A 22409-nucleotide genomic window follows, 5' to 3' on the forward strand; every position below is an offset into this window, starting at 1 on the left:
CCACTGGCCATGTCGGTCCCTCCAACACACCCTCTGGAAGTACTCCAGGCCTTAAGGCTCTGAGAGCATTCAATATGGCGATCTCTTTGGCTCTCGATCGTTTAGCCGCTGCAACTATTTTGGGATCAGGAACATCATTACCCAACAGACATGGGACAGGGATGGGGTCTTTCACTGCTGCACGGCGCTGGGTCGTTTCACCTCACCAGCTCAACTCTATCGCCAAGGGGCACTTACTCTTAACATCAAATCCACTTACACAGAAATCAGACCTAGTAATATACTGGCCTGGCTGTACCCATTGCCGGGTGACAGTGGTGACGCTAGCTGCGGTGTCTCACACTGCAGGAGTTTTGTGCCCATTGATGTACATGTGCTCTAGATAGAGTTCAGTATTATTGGGTGCTGGGGTCTTTTCTGGAGATCTGGTACCGTTCCCACTCAGTGTAACTAATCCACATTCGGCCACTCCCTGGCCTAGTGGGAAATCCTCCTCTGAGAGGCCCACACTAATGAGGCCTCTTCCATGAGTCCAACATTCACTATGGCTTGCTTGGGTAAGCCCTTGCAAGCAGGATCCCTTTTCCTTTAGCCCAGCTCCTTACACACAAAACCACCTTTGGGTGGTGAGAACGCAGATGTCCCAGTGTTAGGGGTGCTCACGCTCTTCTTTTTGGTGTGCACAGCTGAACTAGAGTTTGGTGGTTTCTCTTTGTTCTTTTGGGGACCTGACTTCGAAAGAGGATTGGGTTGGACCTTTGTCCTTCCCATCCTTGTTTACTTTTTTGTCTGCCGATTTCTCTTCCGGTTTGGGTGTGCTTGCCTGAGCCTTTTTCTGGAGTTTACTCGAAAAACTGCTGGTAGGCTTTGCAAGCTCCCTAGGGTCCGAACAAATTGGAATACATGTGAATTATAAGACCTCATTGTCCAATTTTTGGTAACGTGGACAGAACGGCAGGCTTATCTCCGCAAGGTTGTGGATCGTTGGTTAGTTGCAACACGGGGAAAATACTGTTATTACCCAATGATAAAAGGTACTGTACAGTCAAGCTTATTATGACTGCAACAGACAGTTCTAGCACACCACAAAATACAACCCACCCTGTAAAGGAACACAAAGGACAGTTTCACGAAGGAAAGGGATGCACTCTGGATACTGACAGGAGGATAGTTGGTAAAGTAATTAGTCTTACTATTCAAGATTATTTGGTTTCCACTCCAAGGGGGCAAAGGGTCGTAACTATCTCTAGGGGCCTTCGGGGAAGGACAAGGGGGGGCAGAACCACAATTTACCTGGTGCTGAAACAGTTCTTGGTGCTGGACAGCGTTGAGGTGGTTCCAGGGCACTTTGCAGCTCTGGGGACAGAGTTAGTGGTGGGAGACAGCTGCGGGTACTAGGCGACTGGCAGTTTGGCAAGCGAGGCTGGACGGACGTCTGCAGGCTGTGCGGCATGGTGGCTTGGGGCCAAGAATCATTGTCTCTGTGCTGGTTGGTGGATCTGGAATTTTGGTCGAGGCATCTTGGACGGCTCTGGTGACTGGGGCGTGACAACAGTCAGCGGTGCAGCCGGATGCAGTTAGAGAACTTGACTGTCTCGAAAATGCCCTTAAAAGATGGACGCTGGATGATGCCTGTGTGGCACGCCTCCTAGCTTCTTCGCAGGGTTCGTGTCCTTATAAGGCAGATGGCCCAAAGCTCAGGAGAGTGTTTGTAGGTAGTGGCCTTGTTCTTAGTTCAGATGCTCTCCGGCACTTCCCATCTATGACGCTCTCTTGTAGAACCTAGCAGGACACGCTGTGTGCTGGCTGGGTTCCGGTTCTGGAGCTGCTGGACGGGTCCTCTGAGTCCGGTATCTCCCTCTGGTCCCTGGGAGATTTTTAGGGGAGGGATCTTGCTTCCCCCTTGGAACTCCTGGCCTTCCTTCACCGGCAGAAGATGTAAGGTAGACTCTACCTTCAGCTCGGGTCCAAATGAGTCCTTCTTCTTACTCCTTTCAAAGTCTTCAGATGATCTGCTAAGTGAGGGGTTCAGCCCTCTTTTAAAGCCAAATGGGCCCTAGTGATTGGTGTAGGCTAAGCCCACCTTAATGAAGCAATCCTGGTTCTCCACCAACAATCTTCTGTATATAAGAGGGCAGGACCAGAATGCTCTGCAACAGGACAGCCAAGGGGGTGACAACATATACCCAAGTCCCACCCATCTCCCTGGCTGTTGTAGATCAAAGTGTCTCTCTGGTTAACTGAGCCCTCTGTGACTCTTTATTAAAGTGCAGGGTTCCCTTGAAGTTTGTGCTGGGAGAAGACTTCCTGTCTCCCCCAAACCACATACCTATCCCCTCTGAAAGGGGTCAGCTCTGCATGGGTTTGCCTACGGTAAATAGTGGACCCAGACATGCATTTCACTGCCTTTCACACAGAGGGATGGGAACTAGCTTCAAGTTGACACATTGCATACCAAAGGGGTGTTAGCTCTGCCTTTCCTGTTGTCTACTCCGGCAACCAAGCCCCTTCAGGCTTGCTTCAGTTATATCATTAGTATGCACTGCCACCAGCTGGAGCACAAAAGGAATGCAGATCCATGGGGCCTTTGATATTTAAATTAGGCTACCCATGATGGAGGAAGGTTTGCCTTCCCCCTCCTTGAGATGCTTTGATGCGCCCAGGCAGTCACATTCCAGCTGAATATGACAGGGGAAGACTGTGCCTGTAGGCTGTGTCTCCCCAGAGTACATGTGACTATGTGTTTTGTGCGGAAAGCAAATGGACTGTGTGTGGAATGGTGACAGAACAGGTGTGGCCAGAGAGATAGGCCTCTAACCAGTTGAGTTTAGAGCCCTGAAAGCCTAGTTTAGAAAGAGTAGAAAGGAAGACAGTGTGCTCGACAGGTTCAAAAGCTGCAAAGTGATCAAGAAGAAGAACAAGTAAAGAAAGTTTAGCATTGCATACCAAAAGGAGAGAGTTAGTGACATAAAGTGGAGCTGTCTCAGTTGAGTGATGAGAATGAAAGCCAGATTGGTGAATGGGCAGAAGGGGAAATGATTTAAGTGAGCAAAACACTGAACTCAGACCACACGTTTAGAGAGTTTGGAACTAAAGGGAAGATGGGAAAAAGGTCAAAGATTATTTGGCAAAGAGGGGTCAAGTGAGGGTTTTTTCTAAATCAGGAGGATGGACGCATGCTTAAATTCAGCAGGAAAAGTAGCCATAGATAAAGAGGTGTTTCATAGAAGTGTCAAATAGGTAGGGAGAAAGGATAGACCTTCGTAGTCAATAGGGAGGGTAAACGGTCAGAGGGAGCGGACTGTGAACCTGGGATATGCAGGTCACAATATCTGTCTCAGAAAGAGAAAGAAAATAGGGCATTAGAGAAGGGGGAAGAATAGAAGAAGAAGAATTAAAGGGTAGATTAGAAGAAGTATTACAAGTAAAGAGAAATACAACCTTAGAAGTGAAATAGCTATCAAGGTCGGAGGAAGAAAGAGAATAAGAAAGAGGGTGATCAGAAGAGGGAAGGGGAAAGAATATGATACAAAATGTGAAAAAGATGGCAAGGATTAAGGAGAGAGGGTGAGGAGAAGGTCTGCATAGTATTGCGGTTTAGCAGAGAACAAAGAAGAGCATATGATGCATGAAGGGAGAATAGGGTATTGAGGTCTTGAGCGGAATGAGATTTCTTCAAGCTACATTCTGCTCAACGAAGAGAACAACGGCAAGAACGAAGCTGGAGGAGGTCACTGAGAAGGGACAAAAGGCGAAGACACTCCTCAAAATCCACAGCTTTCTTGAGAGGCCAAGCCCTTTGATACTGGAACTTCGACAGAACAGCACCATGGGATAACTCACTGAGTTAAATAAAAATACATTCTTTAGATTCAAGACCAAAAGGAAGTAAATATCTTCAACATATATTCCGATGGAAATGAACTCACAAGCAGGTACAATGCACTATACAAACAATTCAGACATCACAATTTCTCCTTTCCCTTTCCAGGGCAGTGATGTCGATTTTCCTCAAACACCCACCAACAAGGACACCACCAACAAGGATTGCAACTGCAATCTATAGTTTTCTACTTACTTCCCCAAAACTAAGAATGGCCAACTGCTGAAGGATAGCACTATCAGCGCTACCAGGCCAGATATACATATCTGGACCCAAAGATTCACAAAATAAGTTACATCTCGTAAAACAAACTGGAGAACAGAGAAAACTTTCAGATGCTGTGTAGGGCATGACTTGTAAAGTGGGCTTCCAGGTAAAATCAATCCACCTCTTAAGGGTCGAGTACCACCTCCTTCAATGCATGACCGGAGGGACCCACAACCTCGATCTTCAGTCCCAATAAGGGGATCCCTTCAAATTAAAGATGGCGGCCAGCTGGGTTTTGATGAAGCATAGTAGAAAGGCCCCATTGGAGGGAAGATCTTTATGAAAGCAAACATGCTCTAACTTGTATCCCAACCAGAGGCCTTTTATTAAATAGGGAGATTAGCGTGTCATTAATAAAACATAGAACAAAGGCCACATTTAAGGAGAGACTTTCATGGTAGAAAAATAGAAAGGAGCAAGGCGTTACCTGTTCTATATTCCCTCTGCAACCTTTGGCTCATATGTTTAGGACTACAGCTCCCATCAGTCCCAGCCAGCATAGTCAATTGTGGGGGCTCATGGAAGTCGTAGTCTAAAACATCTTGCGATCCGAAGGTTGCAGACCACTGTGAACGCACCAGTGGAGGTTGCTGTGCTATCCATTAGGACACATCTTTATGCATGTAATTCAATACCGGTACCATAGCACAGCGAGTAGAGCGCTCGCCTTGACATCTGTGCAGAGCCTGCTGAAGCAGGGCCAAACTCAGTCTTTCACCCTTCCAAGATCGATAAATGAGCACCACTCGCCGTGGTTAATAATAAGCAGCGCTCTCAGATGAGGGTTCGTGGGGCTATATAAATACTAAATTATTATTATTTGGAATAGTGATTTCCCACTTTTGTCAGCAATGTGATTCATGTGGGAGCAAGGAAAGGCTCTCTCCTACCGCGTCCCACATAAAATAAGGGTCGTCCTCCTAATATTCCAGGCTTATGCTATGTAATACATTCTGGACGTCCAGTACTGACAAATATCGAAGTGCGACCTGCATGAGTCAATTACACATCAAACCAAATGTACTTTAGGGGCAGCTGTCCAGTAAACCTCTTCCTCATATTCCGGCGATACCCCGTGGACTATGCAGGCAGGTCGGGGCCCGGGATCAAAGGAAGCTTTGGAAAATGTTATAAAATTAGACCCATAGTCCACTGAGCGACCCTAATGTGCCAGCCCCATTACTTACACAGTGGGCCTCATTACAAGTTAGCCGGTCCGCATTTAACAGTGCCGGTAAAATTGTACCGGCACCGTTTGACGGATCGGCTAACTACGAGTTTTGTGACCATGTGGTGTTGCACCCACTAGGTCTGACTTGGCGGGCGTAACGCCACCGGCCGCGGAAACACCGGCACCATTACCGCATGGTGCCGGTGTTTCACACCCCCCATTCCCATTGGAATGGGGAGTAACGGAATGCCAGCTCCGAAATTACCGGACCACCGGGGCTGTAATGCCCCGATAATTCCGGAAAATCCGGAGCCGGTAAATCCCCACAAGTCTGGCGGCAGCCTGTGGTTTTATAGGCACGGCTACCACCGGACTCGTTTGGTGAGGGGGTTCTTGCTCTAAGAACATTATTTGAAAGCATTGCAAAAATATTGTGCCTTTTACAACACACTTTTTGCAAACATACTGCAATAAGACGTCATCAACTTTAGAGCACAGGTTATGATTTTAGAATGCACTCTAAACTCCAGGAATAATGGGAACAACAGAGTGCAAAGAGTAAAACATCATAATCCAATTTATTTTGAGTTAAGACAAACCTGTTTCCCAGGCTTCTGATCGATCTATAAAGTTGAGGACCAGTGTTGTATACAGGGGACATCCAATGACTTCCTCTGCTCAGTATTTAGCAGTTCAATTTGGAGTCTGAAAGCTACATGACCTTTAAGTATCGTATGGACAACAGCAGCACTGCCTCGTGTCCGTCTGCAAAGTCCCTCCAAGGCATTGGTGTTCAAACTGGGGCGCTGGCCCTCTAGGGGGGCCCAAAGGAGGTCCAGGGGGGCCCAAGACTCTTTGAAAAGGGATTAAGATGACTGCTTTTGGTAGAAAATATAAGTTGTAGAAAATATGCTTATATTTTAAATAGCCTGCCCCCTGCGCAGACCTTTGGCCCCACTAGGGAGACCATCCTGTCGGTGGGGGGCCCAGAAACAATATTTTTTACTTAAGGGGGCTCGGTATGAAAAGTTTTGAATACCAGTGCTCCAAATTCTGGCATTAAGTTCTCCCAACAAAAGTGTAAGCAATGTGCCCTAGAGAGGTTATGAAAATTGAAGGAAGGAGGGAGCACGCTAATGAATGGAAACAGGGGCAGATATACAATCAAGAATAAAAAAAGATTCTCAGAGGGACGGAAAATGTCCATTAAGTGGGTGAATGCATTATATATATATTTCTAAAACAAACTGTTTCATGGCTTCATTTCCACTTGTATACAAAAAGTAAGATAAGTCAAGGATAGAAAAAGGTTGTTTCATTTTTTTATAATTATTTTATTTGGTTAACACGTATTACTGTTGGCAGTATACATGACAAATATGCAATCACCAACTCTATCGGAGTCGTCAGTTTCCTGGTGTTGCTGATCACAATTGTGTTATGAATCCTGCCAACAGGAGCCCATTTTGTTGTGCGTGCTAAGCTTCGAGTCTAATACTGCACATATGTTTGCTTGTATGTAATTTTAACCGAGAGGATTACTGGCAGGACATCACTTCTGAAAGGTCGCTCGGCTCGAGTCATTCTGCTGTCAGTGATTGAGTCAGGTGCATGGATCTTTCAGAGTCACTAACCTGTCAGGAATTGGCCATATTTCCTTGCCTGCCTTCCACCTTCGTTCAGCAGGTTGGCCTCTTCCGTGGCATGTAATTAAAGATGGATTGAGGTGTATGGAATCATTGTATGTATGTTGCATTTCACTTGGACGACATTGCCTTCTTCAGGTCAGTATCTGTCCTTGCAATCTTCAAAAGTGTTTGGAATATATAAGGCTGACCTATGGTTTCCTCCCAATCCAGGAAAAAAGCAAATCCACGACATGGTCCACGTGGAGATCTGGCTGGGACAGGGACAGCGCACGCTGGGTGCTCGCTGGCAGATGGGAGCAGTGCAAATCTTCGATTCCTACCGCTTCGTGTCCACCTCGTATGGTGATATGAAATATCACTTTAAATCCCTGGAGACGTGGCTGCAAGGCACCTGTGTCAGGTAATCACTTTGCTCTTGCCTAATGCAACAACACCTACAAACACTATTTTATCTTGAGCAGGGAAAAGGAGGATGGTGTCCACTTATCTCTGCTGTGAGGGCAAGAGTTTAATGGGTTGTTCTGCCCTCTAATCGGTGGTTGATTGGAGAGTAGGATGGCTACCCCTACACTGTCTAGAGCAGGGAGGTTATGATGACTTATACTACTCCATACTGGGTGGTTGAAAGTAGGATTTCTTCCGGTACTCTGTACTAAGCATGGACGGGTAGGATGGCTTTCCCTACTGTCTACTGGGCAGGTAGGTGTGCACTGCTCTTTCCTGGACTAGGGAGAGAAGGAGATCTTTTTCTGCCAGCTTTTGTCTGTGGCTGTCACAAGGCTTAGCAGGAACAACACAAGACACACACACGTTTAAGGATGCGTGGAAATAAAGATGTATTGAAGGGATTCAAAACGTTTGCCAAATTAAATTGAAGCCTTACAACCAATCCCCTAGCTATCTCTGGAATTCATTAAGGTAGTGTCTCCGGAATACAAGTATTGTGCCAAAGCTCAGGGTAGCTTTCCCACAACACCCCTTTCCAGTCTGGACTAAGCCAAATAAGGAAAATTAAAATTCTGCAACAGGCAATTTCTGACCTGGGGTACACACAACGAAGTCTCTAGGCTTAACAAAAGCCTCTGATTTCAACACAGTCTCGAGGTTTAACAAAGTCTCAGTCGTGGTCCTCAATCCAGGGGTTCTTTCCCCAGTGGATATCCACTCTTCTCAGACACACGTCTTAGGGTTATGAGTGGACCCACACCTCTTTATTAGCTTCCTTCTAGTATATTCAGCCCCCTACTTCTCACCCTTGACGCCTAGGGCCGCCTCTCACCTGGATACCCACATTCTCTTGTGCATTGGGCTTGGGAAGCGGAAAAAGCATAGGCTTTTTGATACCTCACACCCATTATCATACTCATATCATGCCCTGCTTACCCTCAAGCTCCACTAGCTGAATCAAAGCACTCATATATGTAATGTAACAAAATTGATGAATGACTGCACCAGGCATGTACGGAAAACAGGCAATTTGCAACAATAGTGGGAGAAACACACTGGTGATAGAACCACCACCACTACCATCCCAATCATACAGATTGGGATGCACTGCAGGGAATCCATGGGAAGTCGGCCCACCATGGTCATATCCGAACCAGCAGGCCAGGTGGGGGTCCCCTGTGCAACACCAAAGGGGGGCAATCGAGAACCAACTCAGCACAGATCTGGAAGGAATGGGGCATGGGCAGGTATTGCACAAATATGAACCATATGATGGGCAGCCCTTGGTAAAGGTACGATATCTGGGTAGACTTGCCAGCAACCCACCTAGAAGAATCTGAAAGCACAACCCATGCACATCCTGTGGCAAATAGTTGGAGCATAGACTGTCGTTGCTGCTAACCGTTGTATCACAGCCGCAAGAACTGACAGAATAGCCAAGCACCTGAGCGGGCTCCCTAACAACAAAGTCCCATCAATGGAAGCAAAATACGTATAATAATCCACTCCACTGACCACAGGCATGTCTATCCACACACATCAGTATACAGCAAGGACTACGACAATATTTGGTCGTGCTGGTCACATAATTCTCTGCCTATTTACACCTGACTACGCCTCAACACCTCTGACAGCAGAATTCAGCACAGACCTCTGACAATTTTGGGCATGCTGAACACATAGCGAGTCTCTCACACTGACGCAACCCCTACTCCTCTCAGCATCCATCCAGATGCCTGACCGCATGGGTTGCTTCTCTATCGGAGCCTGGCCAGCCCTGATTAGCCTTTTTTGGCCAAATGCACACACGCATCCTAATCGTACTCCAAGAGCTCCAACACTCTGGACTTTGGTCCTTCAAAGGTGTTCCCACTAAGCGCATTGAGACTATAATAATGGTAAAATTGCGCTATAAAAATGACAAGTACAATACAATACAATAACAAAATAAGCCCCCTGATTCCAAGAGTAGGCTGGCTAGCTGATCTTTTTTACAGATTTGGTCCAGCCGCCTTCTCCACCTTCCCTGATTTAGGGCCCTGAACATAGTCCCTAACACCCCTCACTAGTAAACCTCCTAAACAAATCACACTGATCTCATGCACAGTGGTACCTTTCCTGTATCACTAGCCTCCTTCCCTCTTTTCTCTCTCACTCCCACCTCCTTGTTATTTCGCCACATGCTTGTACCTCCATCTCTCTTCCACTTGTTCCCCTCAGTGTTGGGATGTGTCTCCTCCTCTTTTCATTTCTGATGTTCTCCTCTGACCTCCTTCTAAACCCACTCTTCAACCTCTACTTGGTGTCGCTTTCACTGTCCTCCTGAATGTCCTCCCAACCTCTTTCCCCCCCTTGATATCTGCTCCAATCACTACCTGATTGTACTCCTTCTCTTTCCCCTTGTTGTTAACTTTAATCTCTTGCTGAATGTACTCCTCCTATTCCCCTTTGATGTTACTTTCAAACCCATCAAACTCTCCTTTAGATTTCCCTCCTGCCGCCTCTCTCTTTCTGCTGTTTCCCTCGCCACCTACCCCTGTTCTCCACCTCACTCCTCTGCCGCCGTCTTCTGAACCCCCCTCCAGCATCCCTTTTCCTGCTCCACCTCACTTGCCTTCTCTTTCCAGCTCTAGAATGGTGTACCCTAAGGCTCCACGATGTGAGTATAACCATGCAAGAAGACGCTGCATAATTGTGCATGCCTATGGCTGGGGAGGGATAGAATCGTTTTAAGATGTATAGGACACATCCTCGGAGAAGGGAGGACAATCCGCCGTAGTAGTGTAGATATTAGAGCGTACCACCCGATAGGAAGTGGGCACTGGTGTGGGCACGCCTGTGGGAGAGCATGAGAGGTGTGTAGTGTGTGGTGAACTCTGATAGACAGGGGTGGCGTGTGTGCAGGCAATTGTATAGACGCATCATTGGGAATATGAGTTGTGTTGGTTTTTTGTAGATAGGGACACACGTGTGGTAGTTAGAGTTATTCAGTGGTAAGGGCTCGTGGTGGACGAGTCAGCACCAAGACGTATCTTGTGTAAAATAGCATCATTTTTGCATTTCAACAGCAGGAGCATGCCAGTGATGCATGGTTAGCCACTGGACACTCTTGCGCTAACATAGGGAACAGTGAGCCTGTGGAGAGGGCTTTCAAGTACTAACATTGATTGAGTGGTCGGGCCTGTGGAGAGGGCCATTGCAAATGCGTGGAGTGGCTGGTGGGGCCTGTGCAGAGGGTCAGAGTGAATGTTGTGGGGTGTGATTGGGAATAAAAAAGGACAAGAGTTGGGAAAACAGAAGGAGGGGGAACATGGGGTAGTAGAATAAAAAGGAAGGAAATAATGGCTTATGTGGACAGTCCTCTAGACCACATGTGCCGCAAATTGCCCCAGTATCACAATAAACTATTAAAATATAATGTTCAGTGGGCTGAGGAAACTGCAGGGCACTGTTTCCATGCATGGCCAGGGGAAGGGACATTTGACAGTAGATAATAGAAAATATGTTCTCGTACCTATTAATGAAATATAAAAGCTCTAAACTAAAAAGCAGGCAAAACATATTGGGTCTCTGGAAATTATACAAGGAGACTAAAGGAGAAACATTTAAGAAAGAAGAGACAGTGGGAGGGGGCGACCGAGCTCAACGCCCCCGCCCTATGCGTTATATCCGACCTTACACCAGCTGCAGGGTATACTAAATCTCGGTCGGAACCCTCAAAGGGAGATCAGGGGAAAACAATGGGGAGAAAAAGAGAAAGAAGCACAAAGAGAGGAGGTGCACATGCGGGGCGAAAGAAAATATCCAGCAGATATCAAAAAGAATATGCGCCTACAGGTGGATGTGTTATTTAGCAAAGCAGAATGGGTGATAGAGGAGAAAGAGCAAGGGGGATAAGGGAAAATGACTATCAGGAAGAATAACATTCAAATTAGATGTAGAGGATGAAAAGGAAGAAACAAAGAAAGACAATGAAGGGGATGAGGAAGACGCAGCCTCAGACAAAGGGTTATTAGGAGACGAAGGGAGTGGCGGGGACAGTGATGAATGGACACTCAACAAACTTAGGAGAAGAGGATGAAAAGAGCGGAAATGACAGGACAGTGACGAATGTGACAAGGACTGGTCCTCCTCCTTACGTAGTAGAACAGGGAAGATAAAAATGGGGTTAACACAAGCTGTCAGAGAAGGAGAGACCGGACCTAAGACACGGGTAATGCCGTTACTACAGAAGGGATGAGGGGGAGCCCATTATCGTGCTTGTGTATAGCCGTGTTAGAAATGCCATATCATATCATATCATGTGCCCTGGCAAACAATAGACTGGGACTAGACAAACAATGGACCGGGACAACCTAATATGTTGCCTGCCTTCCCTCGTAGCAGGGGCCAGTAAATGGATACAGGTACTCGAGAAAAAGACAGCGGGGTTGATGCTGGCCATAGGGGATATGCAAACTTTGTTTGCTGCAATTATAGGAGAACAGGCAGATGACATTTGGAATCAGGCTGGCTATAAGAGAGTGAAATTGAGCACCAATGCTCATGACGGAGCTCCATTTAACAATTGTCTAGCACATATCTGGGAGTTTCTAAGAAGGAGGTATCCAGATAGTTATGACCTAGGGACAGTGGTTTCGTATAAAATGAAAGGTGACTATGACCCAGCTGAATATATAAAGCGAGTTCAGGATTTATGGACCCAAGAGACGCAAGGTCACAGGACAAATGCATACCATTGTTCTTTCACATACCAGTAAATGGACTGCCAACAGAAGTAAATGCTTCTTTGGATAAGATAGTGGGTATAGAAGCTAAGGGCTGGCCCATATATAAGCAACAATAGTACATTACTGTAAAAGGAAGCAGGAGAGCGGGAGGCAGGCAGCCGAGAATGGAGCGTAGGCAGAAAACAAATGAGTACAAAGGAAACTGGCCAAATACACCATGGAAGGAGCACTGTTAGTGCCAGACACTGCCGCTGTGGTGGAGGCAGCACAGGGAGGGTTTCCCATAGGACAAACACCACAACAAGGAGGGTACATGCAGCCGCAGTACGGACCACAATGGGGAACACCACCACAGGGGAATTACATGCATGGGGGTATACTTTCATATAGAAAGAGGGTTTTTAACAACAGGAGAGAGGGGGGTACCGAGCAACAGGATACAGGGTTTTCGGACTATGCTACATATGTCAGAAAATGAGACACGTGGTGCGCACCTGTCCATTTATGCAACAGGCGCAGGCAACCCAAGTAGCACAACAGCAGGGCCTCCAGTGGCAGCAGATGCAGTGTCCTCCAGAGCAGTTACAACCAGCGCAGGTGCCAGCACAGCACGGAAGAATGCAGCCCCAAGGAAGAACAACTGACAGCAGGATAACGGTCCCAGCAATGGTTGAGCCACCCGCAGTAGCAGGTGGAACCACAGGGCAAAACGTGGTGCATCATTACACTGGGGTCAGCGTGTTAGGAGGGAACCCTTTCCCCTTCCTGCCAAAAACCACACAGCAATAGGGATCCCACAGAAGGTCTGAGCATGTCCACTCCAGGCCATAACTGACGACCCCGAAGAGGAACAAGAGTGAAAATAGGACCAAGAGAGTTGTCGTTTCTCATACATACAGGAGCAACCAAATCCTGCATCAGGGAGTGGGGATTCCTGTTATCAAACAAAGTAATGGATATGTAGGGCTTTTTCTAGGGCAGTGGTCACAGTTCCAGTAGCAAAGGATTTACCATTAACAATAGGGACACAACACTTTGTAGCTCCCTTACTCTACTCCAAAGACACACCCATCAGTATACTGGGGATAGGCCTGCTCAGCAAACTGAATCCAACCATATCATTCAAAGAGAAAGGGATGGGGTGCTCCACGCCCGGCATTTACCATACCCGGTTAGCAGGTCTTCTCTTGGCAGCTCAGGCGCAAGGCACCTTGCGACCACAGCCACTATACAGCAGCATGTTCCTGTACGGGGTCGAAGTTCTGCTAGGATGGGTCCCGGGAATACAGGGAAGGTCTTCTGACTGGCTTTGGAGTTCCTATTCAGACCACAATGCCAGAAAGATGACTTAAAGGGGAAAACAATTGTATTACAGCTGGAAGAAGCAGTTATACGCAAAGACATGGTGATTTTGTGTGGAACACATGATGACAACAAGGAGTGGCTAACAGTGCTGTGCATTGATTCCACGTTGACAATTACAGGAGTATCAGATGAATTGCCAATGAGGAGGAATAATGGGAGATGGTGTTCCAGATTCAGATACCTTACCCAGTTAGATATTGGAAAAAATGGTGCCCATTTTGACACAATTAGTGAAGAAGGAAAACAAACACACAAAGGGAGATCTAAAAAGGGTGTCAGATGAGTTGTGGATGAAGGGCCCACACAGTGTGGGGGTACTGAAAGGGTTTGGGGCAGTAAAAATAAAACTGAAACAAGGGGCCTTGGTGCCCCAGGCAAAACAATACCCACTAACCAGAGAAGCAGATGAAGGGATATATTCCACCTCACACGCATTATGGCAGCAAGCAATAATTCAGACATATACATCAACCTGTAACACAGCGATCTATCCGATAAAGAAATCAAAGGGCGGGTCATGGCGTTTAATCCAGGATTTGCGCCCCCTTAATGAAGTGGTGGAAGCAGAATTTCCTGTGGTTCCAAATCCTGCCACAATATTGTGCAATATCCCAGCAAAGGCAAAAGACTTCATGGTTAGTGAGTTGAAAAATGCCTTCTTCTCTACCTTTGCACCCAGACTCAAGATATCTGACTGCCTTCACATATCGCAGAACTAGATTCAAACACACTTGTTTGCCCCAGGGGTACTGTCAATCACCCAGCATTTTCATTAGGATAATACAAATGGATCTATGCAATGTACAAAAATGAAGCACTGTGGTTCAGTATGTTGATGAACTGCTAATATGCAGTGAGACAGAAGAAGAGTGTAGAACAGACTCCGCACACGTTTTGTCACTTCTTGCAGAGAAAGGGTATACAGTGGATAAGGCAAAATTACAGTATTGCCTAGAAGAGGTTGTGTACTTGGAGCAAATAATATCCATTGAAGGGCGTAGGATAACATCCGAAAGAACACAGGCCATTCATTTCACCACCCGCCCACGAACGGTGAAAGAGATGCAGAAGTTCCTAGGTCTATGCAATTATCGCAGAGCATCGGTATTTCATTATGCCACATTCACAAAACCCTTACTGCAGGTCCTTACGGAAGCACAAAAAGAGAAGAGGGACATAAAATGGACATCTGAAATGAATGAAAGTTTCACAGAACTAAAAGAAGTACTGGCACATGCACCAGTGTTAGCTACCCCAAATTACAGTGTAAAATTCTATTTGTTCTCACATTCAGATGGCTCATTGATGATGGCTGTCCATACACAACAACCACTAGCTTACTACAGTGAAAGCCTACACCCAGTAATGCAAGGACACTTCCCCTGTGAGCAATTTCTTGCGGCTGCAGCATGTGCAATTGAGAAGACATCAAAGATTACCATGGGGTGATCCTTAGTAATGTACATGGAACACTCATTATTCGCCATTCTTAAGAAATTGAACAGTACACTAACTACCCAAAGAACATTGGGATATAAGGTCATATTAACCAACACAGCCATAGAGGTGGTAAGGTGCCGAAGTGTAAACCAGCAATCTACCTAGTAGAACCCATACAGGAAAGGGATTACATACATGATTGTGCAGCACACATGGACAGGATGGAAGGGAACATACAGGTAAAAGAAGAAGAAATAGCAGGAGCAGACATGGTCTATATTGATGGGTCATCAGGTATTGACCTAGAGACAGGAAGGAGACATACTGGTACGGCAGTAGTGTGCTGCATAAACAGGGAGTATGTAATAGCCTCTCAGCAGTGACGACCTTCGCATTATTCAGCACAGTCAATCGCATTAGTGGTGATGATAAGAGCACTAAAAATGACGGAAGGGCATGCAGCATGCATCTTTTCAGACACTGCCTGTGTCACGTCGACTATCCATTCAGGACTGGCACCATGGGAAAGGAGGGGATTCAAAAGAAGTGACGGATCCCCCATACAACATGCAGAACTACTAAAATAATTAATTGAGGACCTAAAAGTTTAAGTAGAAGCAGCCATAATAAAATGATGCGCACACACAGGAAAACAAGACAGGATATCAATGGGTAATGAAATGGCCGACAGAGCAGCAAAAGCAGCAGCATATTTACTGGAGGGAGGGGAAGTTTAGCGATACCCCGGAGAAGGGGAAAAGGTGCCACTTATCGCAGCAGAAACGAAGAAGAGTGGGGAGGAAGAAAGGGAGACAGCTTTAACACAATCCCCATAGTACACATAATACAATTACAAGAAGAGGTGCCAAAAGAGGAAAAAGAACTGTGGATAAAAAGAGGATGTTCAGTCATCAACGGACATGATTTGGCAGTAAAATAGCGCAGGCAAGCCTGTACTGCCCAGGAAATTGTTAAATGTAGCCTTAGAACAGCTACATTTCCCCACCCATGCATCCAAAGAAAGCATAGCTGCAGAACTGAGTGAAGGATGGTTAATTCCAAACATTCAGAAGCAAGTGAACGAGTTAATGGGAAATTGTATGGCTTGGAAACAGTTTCTGCCTGGCCATACTTAAAAACTTTGCAGGGAACAATACCACGGTTGAAAGGGCCCTTTCAGCATCTGCATATGGATTATGTTGACATGTAAGAAAGATATCCCTCCTACAGGTACCTGGTCGTACTGGTCTGTCAATTTTCACGTTGGCATCAGGCGGGCCCTGTGCAAAGAATTATGCAAAATCTGTGGCGAAGTTCCTAGCGAGGGAAGTATTCCCAAGATGGGGTATGTGAGGAGATAAGGTCAGATAATGGCCAACACTTTGCCAACAATCTCTTTGAGGAGATAACACATCTCTTAGGGATCAAACACAAACTTTGCATGGTTTACCGGCTGCAGACGAATGGGATTGTGGAGAGAATAGCCGGTTAAGTGGCACAGCGAGTAGAGCGCTCGCTTTGACATCCGCGCAGAGCCTGCTAACGCAGGTTCGAATCCCGGCGGAGCCAAACTCAGCCTTTCATCCTTCCAAGGTCGATAAATGAGCACCACACACCGTGGGTAATAATAAGCAGCTCTCAGATACCTGAGGGTTTGTAGCGCTATATAAGTGCCAAATTATTATTATTATCAATTAATGGATTACTAAAAGAGCACTTGGTTAAGCTAACAACTACTATGTGGCGAAATTGGCTTTTTTGCCTCTCTCTTGCACTTTTTCACCCTTCAAAATGTACCTTCTCCGGATTACCAGCTTACTCGGCATGAAATTGTAATGAGAAGGAGAATGCATGCGCCAGTCCCTCCTTCAGGTTCAATTTCAGTTGCTAAACATAGCCCAGAAGTACTTAGCAATGAAAGGAAAAACTATTTAATTGGGATGACCAATGTGCTTCGCTACATCTCTCGCCAGGTCCAACAATCTTCAAGTGAGTGAACAAACATCAAAGAGCTCACCAAACATTTCAACAAACACAGCCTCTTTATTCAGGGGACAAAGTACTTATTCGAAATACAGTAAGAAAGTGGAAGGAGCTTCAGTTTTGTGGTTGTTTTGACGGGGTCTTCTCAACACCCACAGCAGTGAAAATAAAAGACTGACATGCATGGATTCAACACACAGACATTTGTTGCGATACCAGCAGCACATCGGGAAGAGGAGGAATCACTTGATGGGGAGTATTAGCCAAATTTCCTTAACATTTTGTACTATAATAAAGTGTTACAGAAGACCCACAATAGACATAGAGGACGGAGGAGGGAAAAGAAGATGAGGTGGCATTGAAGAGAAGACTGGGGTAAATGTAAAAAGTGTTGTATTGTTCTGCATCTTTGTTTTCTGTCTCCTTCTTCTTTTCTGGCATTTAGCACAGAAGGATAACTTGGGCCCATCAGCTAGTGATGATAGGGAGACACGCACTTAGCGAAGTATAACTAGCCAAAAGGAATTCTACAAATTTGTCGAGGAGGGAGTGGACCTGGCCTCAGAAAATGTATGGTATGTGGAAATGAAGAAGGTGAGGCGGGGGAAAACCAATGGTACATGCTATGTGTGCTCACTCATCCCACACCTCAAAAGGTACACTAAAGCAATTCTTGCCACAGGAGGTGACAGCAGAAGAGGGAGGATGTTGGTACATATGGCCTTGTGCAGAACTAGGGGTATGTTCAGGGGCATACAGTGGACGTAAAGTGGATTGATGAGGGGGAGGAGATCTACAAAGACAACTTCATACAGCTAGAAAGTGTGGCCCAGGGGGAGACGAGTAAGCACATGGTTCTGGAATATGTAACAGAGGTGGCACAAAAGGGAAAACAGGTGCCCACTGTCCATAAAAGAATATACTGTAAGAACTCCACAGGGTACGATGTGCCATGGTACCACATGAGACCCTTGATGTAAATCCAGGGTTCAGTGCTGCACAATTGAAAGTGGGAAAGGGGAATGGCACAGTGCCGTGCAAAAGGCCTGGTGGACTTAGAAGAAAGGGTTGTTAAGAAAATAAATGAAGGTTGTAAGACAATTTAGAACAGTTATGTACATGCTTTAACATGGATGAACAAAAACCCACGTCCAGAGAATATAAAGCCGCTCACGCAGTATTCTTTGTGTTTCAGAGCAAATGGAGCAATAATGCTGGGGTTGAATACTGGTTGCAGGCTCGACAAAAGGGGACTGCAGCTGTTATGTACAGGTGTACATAACAGCTGCAGTCCCCTTTTGTCGAGGTGGTAGGAGTGTGGAATGAGAGCATATGCCCAGCTACACCAGACTGGAGGGAGGTGTGCGCACTGATAACCCTCCATAATCCTACCTTAGTTGTGCCCCGTGCAGACTTGATACCACTCAATAAGTTGTTTGCGAATAAAGAGAAAGTACCAGCAGAAATACAAACAAACAAACACAAGGTAACAAGGAAGAAAAGGCCCAGCAGCAACTACATCTCGTTGGAATCCACGAAGAGCCTAGAGAACATTCCACCCCATCTCCAATTGTTCAGTTCAGCGTCTGTCTTTTTTATTTCTCTCCTGCTTCCTGGGGTACAAGCGGCAGCCAATGCAAAGTGGTTGCAGATCACACGTACGAACTGCTTCAACTGGCAAATGCAACCGAAAAGGGGCTCAAAGTGGTGTGTGAAGAGCTACGTGCCCAATGATTAATGACCCTCCAAAATCATTTAATTTTGGATCTAATGACAGCGATGATGGGAGGGGTGTGCCATAAAATGGGGAGCACATGATGTACCGCAAATCCTGCTAATGATGCTGCAAATGGAACAATCATAGGCCCACTAGAGGAAATAAGAATAATAAATGAGAGAATGCCTAAAGAAACACAAGACATTTCATCAGCAACCTAGCTGGATTAATTATTCACCTGGGCAACCAACTGGCTTGCATAAGCATTTAAGATAACTGTCCCTGTGCTCGTCCCGATCCTCATCATCACATGCATTCGTCATCTGATCATCCATTGATGTAAATGCCACCAGCATAAGAATGGTTACATAATGGCATTTCAAAAAATGGAGGTTGAGGAGGTAATAGGTGAGGAACACCCCAGTATGAATGAAAAAGAATAAAGTAGAAATAATTTTCACAACACCCCCACCAGACTTGGAAAATTGCAAAGCATTATTGGGAGAGTGTTCACCGGATAGAACAAAGATACTGACTTTTGGGGAAAATTTGGATGGATACAAGGAGGAAGGGGACATGACCAGCCTAACAAGGGTGTGGGTGCACAAGGAAAAGGGAAAAGGGATGAGAGACACAGAAATTTCGATCGAAAGCTCGATCGAAGGGGGAATGTATTAAAGGTGCTAATTCAGCGCCAGACAGGGTGACGCACCTACTAACTGCGAGAGTAAAGAAGGGGGATTGTGGGAGCAGCTACATGGGAAATGACACAGGTATTCTAAGCCACAGACACCCCATACAAAGGGGTAATTATGCATTGGGTGTACACACAGTCCAGAGACACTGCCCTATGATTAGCTAAAGAAGGAGAGGGGGAAGAATAGCACCATCATAAACACGTGTAGTGGGAATTCCCTTGAGACGGGCTGAATTTGGGAAACCGCGATCTGAAACACGTGACTAGTACAACAGGTGCCTGCGAAAGGGGGTGGGGCTTAAGCTGCTCATTACAAGAAAAAAACATTGTTAGAACAAGGTGATGTAATTATAGGGCGGTCAGCCAAACCAGCCGCCTAGTATGGCAGCGGGGAAAAATGGCTCTGTACCAGTGTGCTGGTCACATGACCGCCAATGCCCATTGGCGGGCAGTTGTGGGAGAGGAACACTGGACGGAGCGGCGTTCCTGGGAAAACCAATCAGACAGTAAGTTTTTGAGCTCTGGGGAGGTGGCCATCCTCCAATGTATCTACCACAGAGTTTGCAAAGGTCATCATCCAACAGGTATCGTGTGAATGTCCCCTTTCACACCAGCTGCAGGGTGTCTTGTGTTCCGTTCTCAATGGTGCTACCCAATGGCAGTGTATTAAAGTTCAGGCGGTCAGCACAAATGTTACTTCAGTAATAAGTTGTTCTGGGGTGGGATGTGAATAAATGTGGTACCACATGGGGAGACATTGTAATGGGAAACTGTTAAACTGTTTGCTTCTATTACGTTTCACTAATCAATGTATACTTCGAGGAGGTGATGTCCACGAACCAATGAAATCCCTGGGAAACATAGAAAAAGTGAATTCTCCAACTTGCCATTGTATTTCTTGGTATAAAACTACTGTTCGTATTCCATTCAGATGTCAGCCTTTTGATCAGAGCCTATCCACTGTTCTGCTTGATTTGTGCTCACCCAGCTGTAATAAACAGCCCTTCTTCTTGTCCGGGGTTTGCTCTACTTTTTTGAGCTCTGATTGGTGGACTCCTGACTACACTCAGCTTTCACTTCTTAAATAAAGTGTGTGATGTTTCGCAAATCATGTTATCTGACTGTGCCAAAATTGGGATGCCAGGTATGGGTTTGTGTTTTTGGGGTGTGGATCAAAAGTCCAGATATTGGCTTTGTTGTGTGGTGAAGCAGGATGCCACGTATAGGTCCTCTCTTGTTGGAGAATGTAGTCAGGATACCAGGTATCAGATTTAGTGTTGTGGATGGTGCCAGAGTATAGGTTTCGTGTTGTCAAGGACTCAGAGGCAGGATGCCATCTATGGTCATTTGTAGAAATACATTTTCCGGTAGGAATGCATTGCGGTAAGAATTATTTATGAAGGAAAAAAGTGAAAAATAGCAATATTTTTAATTGAAAAATCGGTAGTCGCCCACCTAAATAGCAAGGGTTGGCATGCATGCTGTGTTGTTGGGGGTGGGAGGTGCAGATAGGACAGCAAATATAAGTTCTGTGTTGTGAGCAGTGCTTTAAATGGGCCGGACCCACCCGGCCCGCAGTACCGTTACTTCTAATTATTTTGCACTTGAATACCTGCACTTCTCAAAGAGAGTACTGGTACTCAACTATGTTGAGAGGTGAAAATGAAAATGAAAGCATTTCACTGTTTCTCAATGAAAGAGTACGCTTCTCAGGCTTTGCTGGGGAAAGCAGTGCCCTCTCCTGTCTCCTCTCTCCACCGCCCGCATTGCACAAAATATCTCCCTTAGGAGAGGCAGACATGCAGCTCCTGAGCTCTCAGCACACTAGATGCGGAACACCGTTTCGATAAGTGGTCTTCACCTGATAAGCATGGAGTCCCTTCAGAGTTTGTATATAGAGCACAGATTGACTTGGAAAGCTTGTGCAATTACTTTTTTAACCTCTTAAATTCTGAGGGTATGCTCATCCTTTTCGCATAGACATGCATAACAGCCCAGCAGTTACTTAACATGCTCCTTTATTAGCAGTGTCTTTTCATATATGTACATTTTTCAGTAATTGGAGTTGTTATACAATGTTTTGGACTTAAAACCCTGCACACCGGTTAATTTACATATCAAAGACCCTGTTACTAGACAAAGAAAGCGAGCATTAATAAAACTCCCCTTTTAAACCTCACTTTACGACTATGATAGCTGGTGGTTGTGCATGCAAAAAATGTCATTTTATATGGATAGTGACATTTTCTTAACACAATGTAGAAAAACAAACTGGAAGTTTGTGTGAAAGAACCCCACATAACCTGCTTAACCAATGTGGGTGATCCTTGGCAAATAATGTTATCTCACTGTCCATTGGATGAAGCAATAGCTGGGGTAGCTCAGTCGTTTTTGGGGGCTCTGCCCGGTCTCGCGCTCATTGCACCCTCAAAAGCTGAATCTCGAAATGGAAAATGTAGCGCAAACTATGGAGCAGTAATTAAAGCATCATTCACTGGAGGCGAGTCTGTCGTGACCTGAATGTTGGTGTCTGTGTCGTCGTGTTCAGCAAAAAGGAAGGAGCGCAGGATCCAGAAGACTCTCTAGTGGGGAGGAGGCGCCAGTGACCAGCTCAGTGATTACGCTCTTACGAGATGCAGGCCTGATTCCAGTCAGATGGTGATCTATGCTTTTCATGAAGAACTATGGATAATAAATTCGCCCTGATGAAGGACCAAGTATAGGTCCGAAATGCATTGGCACATCATTTCTGCTTCTTCTTAACAAATGAAGTAAAGAATCAATTTACTAAAAGTTTTGTTTTGGATACATTTTTTTCAAGAGCATTTTTGTGCCTTCAGGCACAATTTTCTACAACGTATCTATTTACTTAATATGAATGAATTTAATTTCCTTCAGTAGTCTTCACTACAATTGGCGACCCAAGGTCTGATGGCAATTCTTTCCCATCAGACATTTATGCAACTCTTCGGTACACCCAGTATAGTGTATACTGGTTTACTTGGTGACGCCATTAATCGCCTGTTCTAATTAACTAGTAGCCATACGAATGCAAAAAGA

General features: G+C 45.7%; 1 protein-coding gene across 1 annotated transcript in view; it reads left to right on the plus strand.

Annotated features, from left to right (window-relative positions):
- TTLL10 (tubulin tyrosine ligase like 10) overlaps positions 1-22409 on the plus strand; it is a 1071284-nt gene that overhangs the window by 93802 nt on the left and 955073 nt on the right. Inside the window, exon 4 of the mRNA XM_069610084.1 lies at positions 7181-7370. Within this exon, the coding sequence (XP_069466185.1) occupies positions 7181-7370 (190 nt within the window). The remainder of the gene's footprint in view (positions 1-7180; positions 7371-22409) is intronic.

The sequence above is a fragment of the Ambystoma mexicanum genome, chromosome 8 (assembly GCF_040938575.1).
Source record: "Ambystoma mexicanum isolate Mex_15411 chromosome 8, UKY_AmexF1_1, whole genome shotgun sequence".
In the NCBI taxonomy this organism is placed as follows: Eukaryota; Metazoa; Chordata; class Amphibia; order Caudata; family Ambystomatidae; genus Ambystoma; species Ambystoma mexicanum.